Genomic DNA, 20,186 nt, shown 5'->3' with positions numbered 1-20,186 from the left:
GACAGTTGTGGGACCTCTTCGATGGTCGTCTCCGAGATGTCTCCCTCTGATCTGCTGGGGTCTGATCTCCAGAGGGCACAAGGATGATCCGGGCTAATCAATTGACTTGCAAAAGGAGAGGGGGGTGGGGGGGGGCATTAGTGCATCACGGGGGCAGGCTGGGAGGAGGTTAACTCGCATGAGGCTTGCACCATGGGGCTAGATGTGTTGAGGGTTCTCACTTTGTCCTCTGCGCAGGTGCAGCCCTGTCGCTCACCGGCCAGCTCAAGGGATCTTTGCTCAAAGCGGGTTGGGGTTTTCAGCTCCGGCATGACTCGGCAGGCTATGCCTGCTCACGTTGGTTATATTCACGCTTGTCCTGGAATGAGACAGATGGGGAGTAGGCAGGAGCCCTGCCAGGTCAGATGGAAATGATGTCTGGCATGTGTGGGAGGGGATGTGAGGAGCAGATTATCTACTGGGGGACCATGGGGGATGGGCGGCATGACAAATGTTGGGACCCTGTGACGTGGCTGGGAGAGAGATCACTGTGGAGGGTGTGATGGTGGTGTTAAGGGGTGCAGTGGGAGACATAAGGAGACGGGCTTGCCCTGGCTACATGAAGGTGGTCATCAATCTCCTTTTGGCACTGTAGCCCCGTCCTTATGGAGCGAGCTGGCACTCACTATCATGGCCACAGCCTCTCTGGCACGGACTTGGAACAAGTTGCTGGGAGGCGTTTAAAAGGAGCGCACCACTGATGGTGGAGATTAAGGTTTACCAAGATGAATGAACCAGAGACAAGCTGCCACGAGGCGGCGTGAAACATGTGGGAAAACACCATTTTTGTTGAAGATGCTGAACATGTGGTGACTTTTCCCGCCGGCGGAATTCTGTCCAGTTTTCAGGCCGAGACTGACATTTCGAAAAAATGTTGGAAAATTCCGCCCACTTTGTACAGTTTTCGTCTCCTAATTTGAAAAATGATATAATTGGGTTAGAAGCAGTTCAGAGAAGGTTCATCCTACTCATTTCCTGGAGTGAGCAGCTTACCTTGTGAAGAAATGTTGAGCAGGTTGGGTCTCTAACCATTGGTGCGAGGCGATTTTACTGAAACATACAAGATCCTGAGGAGATATGATACGGTTATCCCGTAAATGGCAAAACTCTTAGGAATATAGAAGTCAAAGAGATCTGGGCATGCAGGCCCACAGATCTTTGAAGCTGGCAACAAAAGTGGACTAGGTAGTCAAGAAAGCATACAGAATGCTCGCCTTCATTGGACGGCGCATCGAGTATAAAAACTGGCAAGTCATGCTACAGCTGTATAGAACCTTGGTACGGCTGCACTTGGAATATTGTGCACAATACTGGTCGTCACACTACCAGAAGGATAGCAAGAAGTTTTACAACACCAGGTTATAGTCCAACACGTTTGTTTCAAATCACTAGCTCCGAAAGCTAGTGATTTGAAACAACCCTGTTGGACTTTAACATGGTGTTGTAAAACATCTTACTGTGCTCACCCCAGTCCAACGCCGGCATCTCCACATCATGGCTACCAGAAGGATGTGGAGGCTTTGGAGAGGGGGCAGAGGAGGTTTACCAGGATGTTGCCTGGTCTGGAGAGTGTTAGCTACGTGAAGAGGCTGAATAGACTCGGACTGTTTTCATTAGAAAGATGGAGGTTGAGGGATGGCTAATAGGTCTACAAGATTGAGGGGCATGGATAGAGTGGATGGGCAGACACTCTTTTTCAGGATGGAGGGGTCAGTCACCAGGGGGCATAGGTTTAAGGTCCGTGGGGCAAAGTTTAGAGGAGATGTGCGAGGCAGGTTCTTTACACCGAGGGTGGTGAGTGCCAGGAACGCGTTGCCAGGGGAGGTTGTGGAAGTAGATACATTAACGGCATTCAAAAGGCAGTTTGACAAACACATGGATAGGATGGGTATAGAGGGATACGGCACAAGAAACTGCTGAGGGTTTTGGCAAAGCGTGGCATCATGGCCGGTACAGGCTTGGAGGGCCGAAGGGCCTGTTCCTGTGCTGCATTGTTCTTTACTCTTCGGAGGACATTTCCACTGGTGGGAGAAACGTGAACCGGGGATGCGGTTTAAAGAATGAGGTCTACCAATTAAGACTGAAATGAGAATGTTTTTCTCTCAAAGATTTGTCAGTCTGTGGAATTCTCTTCTTCAGAAAGCAGTGGACGCTGGGTCATTCAAAGCGGAGTTAGACAGATTTTTGAGAGACGAGGGTCTAGGGCTATGGGGATGGGGGCAGATGGCAAGGTGGAGTTGAGACCACAAACAGGTCAGCCATGATCTTAATGATTTAAGGGCCGAATGGCCTATTTCTGCTCAAGCCAGTATAGAGTCAGATACTAAAATATCAAAGTAAAGGGCAGCACGGTGGCGCAGTGGCTAGCATTGCTGCCTCACGGAGCCGATGTCCCAGGTTCGATCCTGGCTCTGGGTCACTGTCCGTGTGGAGTTTCCACATTCTCCCCATTTTTGCGTGGGTTTCACTCCCACAACCCAAAGGTGTGCAGGGGAGATGGATTGGCCACACTAAAAAAAATTGTCCCTTAACTGGAAAAAAATAATTGGGTACTCTAAATTTACTTTGAAAAAATATCAAAGTAAGTTGATGTCTTTTCCTTTATTTTTTAAACCCCTCCTCCCCCTTTATTCCTGCTGAAAAAAATGACTGGTGGTCTAATTACCGCTTTTAGAAAGGCTCACAATTGGAACACGGAGAATTGGGACTGTCACTGGGGCCTAGAATTCATTTCCTCTTGTCCCCATCCCTGGCCCACAAAGTGTTGAAGCCAAAACCTTACCAAGTAGGCGTCTACTAGAAGGGTAAGCAGCGATTGGAAATTTAGCTCTGCTCCAGTAAAGCCTTGCAGTTGAAGCTTATTAAAGTTAATCAATATCTTGTTGATATTTGGAATTTATTAGCACGGAATTGGGTGGCAATTAGGTTTTCCAGAACTGTGGTGAGTAACTACCTTGAAGGAATTGTTAAGAAGTAGTTAAATTTACACCAGTTGAAATAATTTCTGAAACTTCTACGCAGCTCCCATGCACGACCTGCCTCTGGCATCTGCACACATGCTCCCTGCTGATATTAAATTAAATTAAAAGAAAACGCCCATCGTAAGTTTGCCAATCCTCCAGAAGTATTCTGGAGTGTCCAGGAATTAAAATATTATCTGTGGAACACCGTCGAGAACAACCCAGTATGTGAGAACAGCAGCATAGCAGGCTATTTTAATAGACTTCTAATCAAGAGGCTTAGACTAGTAATCAAGACGTATTATCCCACAGAAGCTAAGGAATTTAATTTGGTTCAGTTAAATAAATCTGGAGTAACAAAACAGTATCAGTAATGGTTGTGGTGATATGCATCACTGTAAATACACAAGGGGTTATTGTAAATACACTGGGACTAAATAAACACTAGAGGGAGCACCAGAGACATCATGACACACAGACATTCAACCAATAGGTCAGTAAGATAGGACACTACCAATTGGGCAGTCAAGACACACCCAGAGGTGACACTACCACAAGGGGGCTACCCATATAAAAGGACAGGGCACACATGCTCTTTCTCTTTCCACAGGCGACACTCACAGAGACAGGGCCAGATCAGGAAGCATCACACCCACCGCATGGATTAGAGCAGACTGGTTAGTTAGATTGAGTTACGATAGCAAGATCAGCAGGAGAGTCGAACTCCAGTAGGAGAATTGTTAACTGTTCAATAAATGTGTTAAACCTATCTCCAAGTCTGAACCTTCCTTTGTCAGAGTATACATCAAGGAAGCAGCTTATGCTACATGAAGAAGCATAACACAACATGGTTCCAGGAGTGCCTGTTGAATCAATATAGTTAAACTCAACATATCCGTGACTACCAGCAACAGCACCCAGGCATGATGTTCAAAATTCCGGTTCCACAGCAGCTCAGGTACCACGGCAATCTCAGTACCAACTGCCGTGCGTTCAGGCAGAGATTCGAGATCTACCTGGTAGCGTCCGACCTAGATGGTGTAGCGGATGCAGAGAAAATGAAGCTTCTGCTCACTATTGGGGGTGCAAGTGCAGCAGAAATCTTCAAGACCTTCAGGTACTCCAAAGGGCAAGAAAAGAGAGACTTCCAGACAGTCCTGGACAAGTTTCAAGAATTCTGCAAGGAAAACACAAGAGAGAACGGTAAAAGAGGCGCCAATACTCAGCACGAGGCGAAGGTAGGCTTGCAAATGCAGAAAACGGCCATTTTGATTGGCAGCCATCTTGAGAAAGGAGCCGCACATGCGCAGTTCCCCAAAAGAAGCTTACCGGCAAAACTGTTTTGCGCATGGGCGAGAAGCCGCGCATGCGCAGTTGCGCAAAGTGCAAAGTAAAGGAGAAGCGATCCGTGCATGCGCGATCTGTTCCTACGCTCTACGTCACCAGCGTCATGACGTCAGAGGCCCCGGACCACGCCCACTTAAAGGGGAAATGTCCCAAAACAGTTTTTTTTTTTAAATTTACGCCGGAAAACACAATTCTTTCACCTGGAACGACAGCACAATGCCTGAACTTCGACCGGTAGCTGAAAGTAACCTCCGCAGAACCCTGCAACAAGCAGTTAGCACCGCCCTAAGAGATGATTTAGTCCTTGAAGACTACGACTCAGACGTTGACTACTTCTTTGGACATCGTGAGCACAATGACAGCTCCGACACAAAAAGTGATGATATGGTCCTTGACAACTACGACTCGGAAGATGATTTCATCTTTGGAGATGGCGACCCCAGTACCAAATCCAAACCGCAGCGCGATGTGTTGTACAGTGAAGAATCCGACACAGATATGGACGAGTTCTTCGGATTTGAGGATCTTCCGCCCAGCCATATGACATCCCGACTCGTGAGTGCAGGCTTATCCTGCGGCCTGATGCCAAGAGACAGAGAGCAGTACAAGCCCACAGAGAGCGGCCTGACGCCAAGAGACAAAAGAGAGGTCCAAGCCCCCACAGAGCGGCCTGATGCCACACCAGTGCTCCACGCACCACGAAGAGTCTCCCGACTCCACACAGAAAGCTATGACGGACTCCACTGCGAGACCACTGCATGACTCCACACAGGGAATGATGCCAGACTCCACAGAGAGAGCGATACAAGTCTCCACAGTGAGCTCGATGACAGACTCCAAGATGGAAGTAACGCAAGACTCCAGAGCGCAGTCCTTGCATGAACAAGACGATGAAGGTCTAGCAACATCATCTGAGCAACCAGCAGCAGACGATGCAAGTTTACCACGCCATGTGAACAAACAGAACAACTATGACAGTCTACCCAGATTATTTGAGCCACCAGAAGAAGACTCTGAAAGTCTACCCAGCTCATCTAACCGACAAGAAGACACTGAAGGCATACCCTTCTGTATGTGAGATAAGTGACGACGGCACCCCACTTCCCATATCAGATGTGCAACGTGACAGACCTCAGCTAGTGTGTACAGAGGCACTCGGCAATCACAGTGAGACTACTGGTGACTCCGGTGACACCACGTTAATTCAAACCTCATCAGCTCGAGCCTCTCCACAAGCAAATGCGTTCCTGAACGTTTTGACTCCAGACGGGGAGCATAAAGAAACCTCAGCTGACACAGGTGAACCAGAAAGGACTCCAGACGGGGAGCACCAGAGAGGGCTCCAGACGGGGAGCATCGACGAGCTAAAGCTGATTCAAGTAAGCCGGACATGACTCCAGGCGGGGAGCGCTGCGGACCCATTGTCGGCACGTTCAATGCAACAGCAGATGCCACAACGGACACTAACATGAATAACTTTGTGAAGGACTCAACTTATCCACAGAGGGTGGTCTTATCAAGGACACGCAGTAGCTGTTCCTTGAACAAGCTCCACATTTCCATTGTGCCCATCCCCTGCAGTTTTCCGCTCCATCCGATGCATCCCAAGTCTTGCCTCATCGCATCATAATTGCCTTTCCCCCAGATATAACTCTTGCCCTGCGGTATATACCTATCCCTTTCCATCACTAAAGTAAACGTAATCGAATTGTGGTCACTATCACCAAAGTGCTCACCTACCTCCAAATCTAACACCTGTCCTGGTTCATTACCCAGTACCAAATCCAATACGGCCTCTCCTCTCGTTGGCCTATCTACATACTGTGTCAGGAAACCCTCCTGCACACATTGGACAAAAACGGACCCATCTAATGTACTCGAACTATAGCGTTTTCAGTCAATATTTGGAAAGTTAAAGTCCCCCATAACAACTACCCTGTTGCTTTCGCTCCTATCCAGAATCATCTTTGCAATCCTTTCCTCTACATCTCTGGAACTTTTCGGAGGCCTATAGAAAACCCCTAACAGGGTTACCTCTCCTTTCCTGTTTCTAACCTCAGCCCATACTACCTCAGTGGACGAGTCCTCATCAAATGTCCTTTCTGCCACCGTAATACTGTCCTTGACTAACAATGCCACACCTCTCCCTCTTTTACCACCTTCCCTGAGCTTACTGAAATATCTAAACCTCGGCACCTGCAACAACCATTCCTGTCCCTGCTCGTCTCCGAAATGGCCACAACATCGAAGTCCCAGGTACCAACCCATGCCGCAAGTTCACCCACCTTATTCCGGATGCTCCTGGCATTGAAGAAGACACACTTTAAACCACCTTCCTGCCTGCCAGTACACTCCTGCAACTTTGAAACCTTACTCATGACTTCACTACTCTCAACCTCCTGTATACTGGAGCTACAATTCAGGTTCCCAAGCCCCTGCTGAACTAGTTTAAACCCTCCCGAAGAGCATTAGCAAATTTCCCCCCCAGGATATTGGTACCCCTCTGGTCCTGGTGTAGACCATCCCGTTTGTAGAGGTCCCACCGACCCCAGAATGAGCCCCAATTATCCAGAAATCTGAAACCCTCCCTCCTGCACCATCCCTGTAGCCACGTGTTCAACTCCTCTCTTTCCCTATTCCTCGTCTCGCTATCACGTGGCACGGGTAACAACCCAGAGATAATAACTCTGTTTGATAAGTATGTACCTGTCAGGCAGGGAGGAAGTGGTCGAGTGAGGGAACCGTGGTTTACTAAGGCAGTCGAAACACTTAGCAAGAGGAAGAAGGAGGCTTATGTAAAGATGAGACATGACGGTTCAGTTAGGGTGCTCGAGAGTTACAAGTTAGCTAGGAAGGACCTAAAGAGAGAGCTAAGAAGAGCCAGGAGGGGACATGAGAAGTCTTTAGCAGGTAGCATCAAGGATAACCCTAAAGCTTTCTATAGATATGTCAGGAATAAAAGAATGACTAGGGTAAGAGTAGGGCCAGTCAAGGACCGTAGTGGGAAGTTGTGCTTGGAGTCCGAGGAGATAGGAGAGGTGCTAAATGAATATCTTTCGTCAGTATTCACACAGGAAAAAGACAATGTTGTCGAGGAGAATACTGAGATTCAGGCTACTAGACTAGAAGGGCTTGAGGTTCATAAGGAGGAGGTGTTAGCAATTCTGGAAAGTGTGAAAATAGATAAGTCCCCTGGGCCGGATGGGATTTATCCTAGGATTCTCTGGGAAGCTAGGGAGGAGATTGCTGAGCCTTTGGCTTTGATCTTTAAGTCATCTTTGTCTACAGGAATAGTGCCAGAAGACTGGAGGATAGCAAATGTTGTCCCCTTGTTCAAGAAGGGAAGTAGAGACAACCCTGGTAACTATAGACCAGTGAGCCTTACTTCTGTTGTGGGCAAAATCATGGAAAGGTTTATAAGAGATGGGGTGTATAATCATCTGGAAAGGAATAATTTGATTAGAGATAGTCAACACGGTTTTGTGAAGGGTATTGAGTTCTTTGAGAAGGTGACCAAACAGATGGATGAGGGTAAAACAGTTGATGTGGTGTATATGGATTTCAGTAAAGCGTTTCATAGAATCATAGAGGTTTACAGCATGGAAACAGGCCCTTCGGCCCAACCAGTCCATGCCGCCCATAAGGTTGATAAGGTTCCCCATGGTAGGCTACTGCAGAAAATACATAAGCATGGGATTCAGGGAGAATTAGCAGTTTGGATCAGAAATTGGCTAGCTGGAAGAAGACAAAGGGTGGTGGTTGATGGGAAGTGTTCAGACTGGAGTCCAGTTACAAGTGGTGTGCCACAAGGATCTGGTTTGGGGCCACTGCTGTTTGTCATTTTTATAAATGACCTGGAGGAGGGCGTAGAAGGATGGGTGAGTAAATTTGCAGATGACACTAAAGTCGGTGGAGTTGTGGACAGTGCAGAAGGATGTTACAAGTTACAGAGGGACATAGATAAGCTGTAGCGCTGGGCTGAGAGGGCAAATGGAGTTTAATGCAGAAAAGTGTGAGGTGATTCATTTTGGAAGGAATAACAGGAAGACCGAGTACTGGGCTAATTTAGGTAAGATTCTTGGCAGTGTGGATGAGCAGAGAGATCTCAGTGTCCATGTACATAGATCCCTGAAAGTTGCCACTCAGGTTGCGAGGGTTGTTAAGAAGGCGTACGGTGTGTTAGCTTTTATTGGTAGAGGGATTGAGTTTCGGAGCCATGAGGTCATGTTGCAGCTGTACAAAAATCGGGTGTGGCCGCATTTGGAGTATTGCGTGCAATTCTGGTCGCCGCATTATAGGAAGGATGTGGAAGCATTGGAAAGGGTGCAGAGGAGATTTACCAGAATGTTGCCTGGTATGGAGGGAAGATCTTAGGAAAGGCTGAGGGACTTGAGGCTGTTTTCATTAGAGAGAAGAAGGTTAAGAGGTGACTTAATTGAGGCATACAAGATGATCAGAGGATTGGATAGGGTAGACCGTGAGAGCCTTTTTCCTCGGATGGTGATGTCTAGCACGAGGGGACATACCTTTAAATTGAGGGGAGATAGATATAGAACAGATGTCAGTGGTAGGTTCTTTACTCAGAGTAGTAAGGGCATGGAATGCCCTGCCTGCAACTGTAGTGGACTCGCCAACACTAAGGGCATTCAAATGGTCATTGGATAGACATATGGACAATAAGGGAATAGTGTAGATGGGCTTTAGAGTGGTTTCACAGGTCGGCGCAACATCGAGGGCCGAAGGGCCTGTACTGCGCTGTAATGTTCTATGGTCTATGTCGTTGAGCGCAACAAACACAACTACAAAACCACTCAAATCCAACAACGAAGACAACATCAAGAAGCGTACCAGAGGCAACAACATCGACAACAAGCACGACAAAAACAACAACAATGGAACTACGACTGGTACGACATGGGACAACTCTGCAAATGCAGGACACTGTTACTGCTCAGCTCAGTACAATGACATACCATGGCAGGATGACACAGGTTACATACTACATCGCTACCACAAGCATAGAAAAAAAAAAAAAGAGTTCAAATCCGACAACAAAGTGCTTTGACCATCGGAACACCTCCTGATGACTTCTTGGTTCCTGAAGCACAGGGACACTGACGGCGTTCACAAAGCAATGACGACATCAACATCGCCACTTCAATAACAAAAGAAGAAAGCCACTCGACCACACCAATTCATAAATTTTGGACTCATACATATTGTTTGGTATTGTATAATCATCACTGTCATCATGATTTGTACATGTCATCACTTATCCACCTATTTTGTTCAATTTTCTTTAACACTGTACAGAAAATATGTAATACGAAGAAAGGGGGGTTGTGGTGATATGCATCACTGTAAATGCACAATGGGTTAATGTAAATACACTGGGACAAAATAAACACTAGCGGGAGCACCAGAGACATCATGACACACAGACATTCAACCAATAGGTCAGTAAGATAGGACACTACCAATGGGCAGTCAAGACACACCCAGAGGTGACACTACCACAAGGGGGCTACCCATATACAAGGACAGGGCACACATGCTCTTTCTCTTTCCACAGGCGACACTCAGAGACGGGGCCAGATCAGGAAGCATCACACCCATCGCATGGATTAGAGCAGACTGGTTAGTTAGACTGAGTTGCTATAGCAAGATCAGCAGGAGAGTCGAACTCCAGTAGGAGAATTGTTAACTGTTCAATAAGTGTGTTCAACCTATCTCCAAGTCTGAACCTTCCTTTGTCAGAGTATACATGAGGTACCCTCAATAATGATGCTTAGAGATTAAACTGTAAAGAAGGCTTTATTAGGCTAATAACTATGCTACAGATTTGGACGAGAGCTGACTGCTATACAGACCATGAGGCAGGCCTTTATGTATGGCTCCCAGATGGGCGGAGCCCCCAGGGTTCCAAGCCTGGTCTTAAAGGGGACATCACCTTACATGATGATAAGGCAGTAACCGTTCATCACATTCACCCCCTGTTTAAAAAGGAGTCCGGCGAGGGTGAAGTGCCATCATAGGTCCATCCGTCTCGGCGGTCGGATCGTCCTCCTCGATCTCCTCAGTTCGGGCGGTGGTGCGGCGGGCACGGACGTCCCGGTTGAGGGCACTTCCGGGAGCACACCGGTCGGAGCTTCGGTCCGGGTCGGGGCAGAGGAACTAGGCAGGGCTGGGGGTAGCGGAGCCGGCGCCGGCGGGGTGTGTAAAGGGGGGGCGAAGGGGGGGGCGCACGGTAGGAGCTCACCAACGGGTGGTAGGGCCGGAAGGGGGTGTGTTGTAGGGGGCGATGGGTCCTGCAGGGGAGCGGCGCGGGAAGGGGCATCTGTGGTGGAGGATCCAGCGGGCGCCAGATCCCGGAGGGAAACCGTATCTTGCCTGCCGTCGGAGTACTCCACGTAGGCGTAACTGGGGTTGGCGTGGAGCAGTCGGACCTTTTCAACTAGGGGGTCCGTTTTATGGCTCCTCGCATGCCTCCGGAGAAGAACAGGTCCCGGAGCCGTCAGCCAAGGTGGAAGCGAGACCCCGGAGGTAGACTTCCTGGGGAAGAGAAACAATCGCTCATGAGGGGTCTCATTTGTGGCCGTGCAGAGGAGTGACCTAATGGAGTGTAGGGCATCGGGTAGGACCTCCTGCCAGCAGGTGGTTGGGAGATTTCTCGACCGCAGGGCCAGAAGGACAGCCTTCCACACGGCCGCGTTCTCCCTCTCCACCTGCCCGTTTCCCCGTGGGTTATAGCTGGTCGTTCTGCTCGAGGCGATGCCTTTGCTGAGCTGACGCAGTTCATCGCTCATGAACGATGTACCCCGGTAGCTGTGGATATAAGCAGGGAAACCGAACAGGGTGAAGATGCTGTGCAGTGCCTGAATCACCGTGGCTGAGGTCATGTCGGTGCAGGGAATGGCGAATGGGAAACGGGAGAACTCATCGATCACTGCGAGGAAATAGGCATAACGGTTGGTGGAAGGGAGGGGCCCCTTGAAGTCCACGCTCAGTCGATCAAAGGGGCCCGAGGCCTTCACGAGCCGAACCTTGTCTGGCCGATAGAAGTGCGGTTTGCACTCCGCACAGACCTGGCAGGCCCTGACCATGGCCTTGACCTCCTTGGTTGAGTAAGGTAGGTTGCGGGACTTGATGAAATGGACCAGCCGGGTAACCCCCGGGTGGCAGAGGTCATTGTGGATGGCTTGCAGGCGGTCCTCCTGCGCGTTGGCGCATGTGCCGCAGGACAGGGCATCTGGGGGCTCGTTGAGCTCCCCTGGACGATACTTGATATCGTACGAGTAGGTGGAGAGTTCGATCCTCCACCTCAAAATTTTATCATTTTTTATTTTGCCCCGTTGCGTGTTATCGAACATATAGGCGACTGACCGTTGGTCGGTGCCGAGGGTAAACCTCCTACCGGCGAGGTAGTGTCTCCAGCACCGCACAGCCTCCACAATGGCCTGTGCCTCCTTTTCGACTGCAGAGTGTCGAATCTCGGAAGCGGTGAGGGTTCGGGAGAAGAACGCTACTGGTCTGCCTCCTTGATTGAGGGTAGCAGCCAGGGCGATGTCTGATGCGTCGCTCTCTACCTGGAAAGGGATGGTTTCGTCCACCGCGTGCATGGCGGCCTTGATGATGTCGGCCTTGATGTGGTTGAAGGCCAATTGAGCCTCAGCCGAGAGGAGAAAAGTGGTGGTCTTTAGGAGTGGGCGGGCTTTGTCCGCATACTTGGGGACCCACTGGGCGTAATAGGAGAAAAGCCCCAAGCACCGTTTGAGGGCCTTGAGGCTGCGGGGGAGAGGGAGTTCCTTAAGGGGGCGCATGTGGTCGGGGTCGGGACCTAGGACCCCGTCTTCCACGACATAGCCGAGGATGGCCAGCTGGGTGGTGTGGAAAACGCATTTGCCCTCGTTATAGGTCAGGTTAAGGGCTCGGGCGGTCTGGAGGAACTTTTTGAGGTTAGCGTCATGGTCCTGCTGATCATGGCCGCAGATGGTGACATTGTCCAAGTACGGGTATGTAGCCCGCAAACCGTACTGGTCCACCATTTGGTCCATCGCCCTTTGAAAGACGGAGACCCCATTTGTGACACCAAAGGGGACCCTGAGGAAGTGGAAGAGCCGGCCGGCTGCTTCGAAGGCAGTATAGAGGCGGTCTTTTGGTCAGATGGGGAGCTGGTAGTTGGCAGATTTGAGGTCGACCGTGGAAAAGACTCGGTATTGGGCGATCCGATTTACCATTTCAGGATGCGAGGAAGGGGGTACGCATCAAGCTGCGTGAATCGGTTTATGGTCTGGCTATAATCCACGACCATCCGTTTCTTCTCCCCGGACCGGACTACCACCACTTGCGCTCTCCAAGGGCTGTTGCTAGCCTCGATGACCCCCTCTCCCAGTAAACGCTGGACCTCTGACTTGATAAAAGCCATATCTTGGGCACTGTAGCGCAGGCCCCTGGTGGCGACGGGCTTACAGTCGGGAGTGAGGTTAGCGAATAGCGAGGAGGGTGCGACTTTCAGTGTCGCAAGGCAGCACACCGTGAGGGGGGGCAAGGGTCCGCCGAACTTCAGTGTCAGGCTTCGGTGGCTGCACTGGAAATCCAGCCGAGCAGCAGGGGGGCACAGAGGTGAAGGAGGATATAAAATTTGAAACGGGTGTATTTGGCACCCTGGATCGAGAGATCCGCAATACAGTACCCCGTGATTTGTACCGAGTGGGACCCAGATGCGAGGGCTATGGTTTGGGATGTGGGATGGGTGCGTAGGGAGCAGCGCCTTACCGTTTCAGGGTGGATAAAGCTCTCCGTGCTCCCGGAGTCGAAGAGGCATGCAGTGTCGTGCCCGTTGACCTGGACCTGCATCATGGAGTTCTGCAGGTGTTTTGGCCGAGTTTGATCGAGGGTGATCGCACCCAGTCGCGGGTAGTCGGAGTCGTAAAATGGCCGCTGCCGTTGGTCGCACGTGTCAGGTCGAGAAGATGGCCGCCGACCAAATGGCCGCTCCCATGATTCGCACGAGGCTGATGACGCGTCAGAAGAGGACGTGTCGGGTCGGTGCGCAGCAGCATTGCGAGGCCTGCGGGCCTGAGAGCCTGATTTTCGGGCCGGCTGTTCTTTGTTTTTCTGGCCCCTGGGTCTGGCCAGGCAGACCCTCGCAAAGTGCCCTTTCTTCCCGCAGTCGCTGCAGATCGCGGAGCGGGCTGGGCAGCGTGGGCGTGGGTGCTGGCCCTGCCGGCAGAAGTAGCAAGGTGTGCCCCCAAGGTGAGCGGGTCGCCGCGTGGCGTAGGCCTGTAATACGGGCGAGTCTGAGGAAGTCCGGGGGGGCTGGCAGAGTCCGCGGGGTACGTACCCAAGTTATGTCGGGCCACCTCCAGCGAGGAGGCGAGCGTTAGCGTCTCCTGGAGGTCTTTTGCCCCGTTTTCGAGCAGTCGCTGCCGGATGTAGGTCGAGCGGATGCCGGACACGAAAGAATCTCTGATGTGCAGGTTCATATGGACTTCCCCTGTCACATCCTGATGGTCACAGTCCCTGGCCAGCGCGGTGAGTTTCTCAACAAACTCGTCGAGCGATTTCCCCCGAGCGCTGCCGGCAGGTAGAGAGCAGATGCCGGGCGTGCACCTCATTGACGGGTTTGACAAACCGCTTGCGGAGCAACTCAATCACTTCCTCATAAATCGTCGCCTTTTCGAGCGTGGCGGAGATTCTGTGACTCACCCGGGCGTGGAGTAGACGCAGCTTGCGTGGCCCCAGGATGGGAGTCTCTGCGGAGTCCAGGTAGGCCTCGAAGCACCGCAGCCAGTATTTAAAAATTTCCTTTGCCTCCGTCGTTCGTGCTTCCAGATTGAGCTTCTCTGGTTTTAGGCCTGCGTCTATCCTGAATCTAGTTTAGCCTAATAAATTGAGGTACCCTCAATAATGATGCTTAGAGATTAAACTGTAAAGAAGGCTTTATTAGGCTAATAACTATGCTACAGATTTGGACGAGAGCTGACTGCTATACAGACCATGAGGCAGGCCTTTATGTATGGCTCCCAGATGGGCGGAGCCAGAGGCGGAGTCCCCAGGGTTCCAAGCCTGGTCTTAAAGGGGACATCACCTTACATGATGATAAGGCAGTAACCATTCATCACAATACATCAAGGAAGCAGCTTATGCTACATGAAGAAGCATAACACAACAATGGTGACCCATGAAGATCTGATGGTGACATAACTATTGCCATTACTGTCCATGCTGGAGTGTGAAGGTCGGACACCTGGTGCTGTGAAATTGCACTCCAATAAGAATTGACACTTTTAACAGGATTTCTTTTTTTCAAAGGCCCAAACAGTATTAGGAATAGTAGTGGGCCATGTATTTTATGCAGAAATTCTCAGAAGAATGACATTTTCATGTGCTGAGATGGGGATTAGTTTCCTGAAGTTCATTTTGATTCTTTAAAATATTATTTTGTCTTGGAACTGCTCATTCATACTGCATTATTATCCACAGTAATGAGTCTTACACCAGGCCCAACAGGTTTGTTGGACTTTAACCTGGTGTTGTAAGACTTGTTACTGTGCCCACCCCAGTCCAACGCCAGCATCTCCACACCATTATTATCCGCAGTCCTGTTGCACAAGAATAATCAGCCCTGCTACAGAAAAATAGCCCTTTGTCTCATTTTTGCAAGAACAGGGGGAGTCAGTTTGTTCTGTTGTCCGCTGGCCGGTTATCCGCTGGCCGCGACTGTTTTTAGAAAAGGCAGTAAATTGCTCAAAGCAACTGGAATTATTCGTGAGCATTCCAGCTATCTCTGCTTTCTTGTGTTTTTGATGTGTCTTTATCTGTTACTTTTCAATAGGTGCAGGCACTACTGAAAGACTTCAGCGCCACCCTTCAGGATCACCTGTCACTAGCTTTTCAGAACTTGCAGTTTGTCTCACAAGATAACTCAGTAAGCTGTGTTGTGACCAAGGAGGAACATAAGAAGGACAAGACTCCAGAGGATCTTTTTCAAGCTCTCTATTTGTGCCAAGAAGAGCCAAAGCCGTGGCGTTATCTTTTGAGTGAGGCAGTGCGACACAGTGCACCCGTGTTGAGTATCCTGGCTGCATGTTTTCAGGTAGGGTCCTTCTGGAGGCTGTCCCGACACATAGGGGTCCTAATCATAAAATAATCACTAATATGTCCAATATGGAATTCAACAGAAACTTCTTTACGCGGAAGTGTTTGGAATATGGAACCTGTTACCATGGGCAGTAGTTGAGATGAATAGTGCAGATGAATTTAAGGTGAGGCTGGATAACAGATAAGGGAGGAAGGAATAGATGGAGATGCTGTTGAGGTGAGATGGAGTACAGGGGAAAGGGGACTGTATGGGGCACAAAGACCAACATAGATCAGTTAAACTGAGAGGCCTGATTCTAATCCACAAATATTCTGTTACATTTGATAATAGAAAAGCATTTGAATAAAATGTTCTGGGTAGATCGAAACCAGGCGATGAATGGTTGAATGAAAACTTCTTAGTAAAGTGTAATAAAAGCAAAATACTATGGATGCTGGAAATCTTTCATAAAAACAGAAAATGTTGGATAAATTCAGCAGGTCTGGCAGCATCTGTATCGGAGAGTCATACGGACTTGTAAAGTTAACTCTGTTTCTCTCTCCATGCGTGCTGAGTTTATCCAGCATTTTCTGTTTTTATCTTTAGTAACGTGTGATGGGAGGACCTAAGTTTCACTACTCAGAACCTGTTTCTAAACGCTTAAGAGATTTAGTTGAACACTTTGACCAGGGTTGACCGGAACATTACATTCATTCTATGTTCTAAACAATAGGGAATAGGAGCAGGAGATTCTTTCTTCGAGCCTGCTCTGCCCTTCAATATGCTCATGGCTGATCCTCTGTCACCACCTTTGAGTGAAAACATTTCCCCTCATCTCACCCCTAATTGGCCTACCCCATATACTCCGACTTTGACCCCTTGTTCTACTTGTACTGTGAATCCCCTTACCTAGAAATACTTTTCAAAAAAGCACAAGAGGTCGCGAATTTCATTGTGTTTTTGACTATTTTCACTAGTTCTGCAATTGGAGCAATGTCATAAATTGAGTAATCTGATTTCAGTGCCTTGTTCGAAGATTGATTCTTGTACTCTTTCCAATATGGGCTTTGTTCTGTCAAGTTTCTGTTTATCTGAAATCTTGCTTACTTTTTTTTTTTAAATAATATTTTATTGAAAATTTTTGGTCAACCAACACAGTGCCTTGTGCATCCTTTACACAACATTGTAACAATACAGATAATAATGACCTTTTTAAATTTAAACAAAAACAACAACAAATAAATAAATATTAAATAACAAAAAATAAAAACTAGCCCTAATTGGCAACTGCCTTGTCTCAGGCCACCCCCATCCCCCCCCATCCCCCCCCATCCCTCCCTCCTCCCCCCCCCCCCCCCCCCCCCCCAAGTCCTGGGCCGCTGCTGCTGCCTTCTTTGTTCTCCCCTATCTATCTTTCCGCAAGATATTCGACGAACGGTTGCCACCGCCTAGTAAACCCTTGAGCCGACCCCCTTAGGACGAACTTAATCCGCTCTAACTTTATGAACCCCGCCATATCATTTATCCAGGTCTCCATCCCCGGGGGCTTGGCTTCTTTCCACATTAGCAATATTCTGCGCCGGGCTACTAGGGACGCAAAGGCCAAAACATCGGCCTCTTTCGCCTCCTGCACTCCCGGCTCTTGTGCAACCCCAAATATAGCCAACCTCCAGCTTGGTTCGACCCGGACTCCTACTACTTTCGAAAGCACCTTTGTCACCCCCATCCAAAACCCCTGTAGTGCCGGGCATGACCAAAACATATGGGTATGATTCGCTGGGCTTCTCGAGCACCTCGCACACCTATCCTCCACCCCAAAAAATTTACTGAGCCGTGTTCCAGTCATATGTGCCCTGTGTAATACCTTAAACTGAATCAGGCTTAGCCTGGCGCACGAGGACGACGAGTTTACCCTGTTTAGGGCATCTGCCCACATCCCCTCCTCAATCTCCTCCCCTAGCTCTTCTTCCCATTTCCCTTTTAGTTCGTCCATCATAGTCTCCCCTTCGTCTCTCATTTCCCTATATATATCCGACACCTTACCGTCCCCCACCCATTTCTTTGAGATGACTCTGTCCTGCACCTCTTGTGTCAGGGGCTGCGGGAATTCCCTCACCTGTTGCCTCGCAAAAGCCCTCAATTGCATGTACCTGAATGCATTCCCTTGGGGCAACCCATATTTCTCGGTCAGCGCTCCCAGACTCGCAAACTTCCCATCCACAAATAGATCTTTCAATTGCGTTATACCTGCTCTTTGCCACATTCCATATGCCCCATCCATTCCCCCCGGGGCAAACCTATGGTTGTTTCTTATCGGGGACCCCCCCAGTGCTCCGGTCTTTCCCCTATGTCGTCTCCACTGTCCCCAAATCTTCAGTGTAGCTACCACCACCGGACTCGTGGTATAGTTCCTTGGTGAGAACGGCAATGGGGCTGTCACCATAGCCTGCAGGCTGGTCCCCCTACAGGACGCCCTCTCTAATCTCTTCCACGCCGCTCCTTCCTCCTCTCCCATCCACTTACTCACCATTGAAATATTAGCGGCCCAATAATACTCACTTAGGCTCGGTAGTGCCAGCCCCCCCCTATCCCTACTACGCTGTAAGAATCCCTTCCTCACTCTCGGAGTCTTCCCGGCCCAAACAAAACCCATGATACTCTTTTCTATCCTTTTGAAAAAAGCCTTCGTGATCACCACCGGGAGACACTGAAACACAAAGAGGAATCTCGGGAGGACCACCATCTTAACCGCCTGCACCCTCCCTGCCATTGACAATGCTACCATATCCCATCTCTTGAAATCTTCCTCCATCTGTTCCACCAACCGCGTCAAATTTAGCCTGTGCAATGTGCCCCAATTCTTAGCTATCTGGATCCCCAGGTAACGAAAGTCTCTTGTTACCTTCCTCAACGGTAGGTCTTCTATTTCTCTACTCTGCTCCCCTGGATGCACCACAAACAGCTCACTTTTCCCCATGTTCAATTTATACCCTGAAAAATCCCCAAACTCCCCAAGTATCCGCATTATTTCTGGCATCCCCTCCGCTGGATCCGCCACATATAGTAGCAGATCATCCGCATATAAAGATACCCGGTGTTCTTCTCCTCCCCTAAGTATTCCCCTCCATCCCTTGGAACCTCTCAGCGCTATCGCCAGGGGCTCAATCGCCAGTGCAAACAGTAATGGGGACAGAGGACATCCCTGCCTTGTCCCTCTATGGAGCCGAAAATATGCCGATCCCCGTCCATTCGTGACCACACTCGCCACTGGGGCCCTATACAACAGCTGCACCCATCTAACATACCCCACTCCGAACCCAAATCTCCTCAACACCTCCCACAGATAATCCCACTCCACTCTATCAAATGCTTTCTCGGCATCCATCGCCACTACTATCTCCGTTTCACCCTCTGGTGGGGCCATCATCATTACCCCTAGCAACCTCCGTATGTTCGTGTTCAACTGTCTCCCCTTCACAAACCCAGTTTGGTCCTCATGAACCACCCCCGGGACACATTCCTCTATTCTCATTGCCATTACCTTGGCCAATACCTTGGCATCTACATTGAGGAGGGAGATTGGTCTGTAGGACCCGCATTGTAGCGGATCCTTTTCCTTCTTTAAAATAAGCGATATCGTTGCTTCTGACATAGTCGGGGGCAGTTGTCCCCTTTCCTTTGCCTCGTTAAAGGTCCTCGTCAGTAGCGGGGCGAGCAAGTCCAAATATTTTCTGTAAAATTCAACTGGGAATCCGTCCGGTCCCGGGGCCTTTCCCGTCTGCATGTTCCTAATTCCTTTCACCACTTCTTCTACCGTGATCTGTGCTCCCAATCCCATCCTTTCCTGCTCTTCCACCTTGGGAATTTCCAGCCGATCCAAAAACTCCATCATTCTCTCCCTCCCATCCGGGGGTTGAGCTTCATACAATTTTTTATAAAATGTCTTAAACACTTCATTCACTCTCTCCGCCTCTCCATCTTCGTCTCTCACCCCCCCTATTTCCCTCGCTGCTCCCCTTTTCCTCAATTGGTGTGCCAGCAATCTGCTCGCCTTCTCTCCATATTCATACTGTACACCCTGCGCCTTCCTCCATTGTGCCTCTGCAGTGCCTGTGGTCAGCAAGTCAAATTCCACATGCAGCCTTTGCCTTTCCCTATACAGTCCCTCCTCCGGTGCTTCCGCATACTGTCTGTCCACCCTCAAAAGTTCTTGCAACAACCGCTCCCGTTCCTTACTCTCCTGCTTCCCTTTATGTGTCCTTATTGATATCAGCTCCCCCCTAACCACCGCCTTCAACGCCTCCCAGACCACTCCCACCTGAACCTCCCCATTATCATTGAGTTCCAAGTACTTTTCAATGCATCCCCTCACCCTTAAGCACACCCCCTCATCCGCCATTAGTCCCATGTCCATTCTCCAGGGTGGACGCCCTCTTGTTTCCTCCCCTATCTCCAAGTCTACCCAGTGTGGGGCATGATCCGAAATGGCTATAGCCGTATATTCCGTTCCCCTCACCCTCGGGATCAATGCCCTACCCAACACAAAAAAGTCTATGCGTGAATAGACTTTATGGACATAGGAGAAAAACGAGAACTCCTTACTCCTAGGTCTACTGAACCTCCACGGGTCCACCCCTCCCATCTGCTCCATAAAATCCTTAAGCACCTTGGCTGCTGCCGGCCTCCTACCAGTCCTGGACTTCGACCTATCCAGCCTTGGTTCCAACACCGTGTTAAAGTCTCCCCCCATTATCAGC

General features: G+C 49.6%; 1 protein-coding gene across 2 annotated transcripts in view; it reads left to right on the top strand.

Moving 5' to 3' along the window:
* spg11 (SPG11 vesicle trafficking associated, spatacsin) overlaps positions 1–20,186 on the top strand; it is a 230,978-nt gene that overhangs the window by 118,433 nt on the left and 92,359 nt on the right. For both annotated transcript variants that reach the window (XM_072470406.1, XM_072470405.1), the window contains exon 25: positions 15,184–15,444. In XM_072470406.1, the coding sequence (XP_072326507.1) occupies positions 15,184–15,444 (261 nt within the window). The remainder of the gene's footprint in view (positions 1–15,183; positions 15,445–20,186) is intronic.

Source organism: Scyliorhinus torazame, chromosome 12 (assembly GCF_047496885.1).
Source record: "Scyliorhinus torazame isolate Kashiwa2021f chromosome 12, sScyTor2.1, whole genome shotgun sequence".
Classification (NCBI taxonomy): domain Eukaryota; kingdom Metazoa; phylum Chordata; class Chondrichthyes; order Carcharhiniformes; family Scyliorhinidae; genus Scyliorhinus; species Scyliorhinus torazame.
This window is presented reverse-complemented; position numbering and strand designations above follow the sequence as displayed.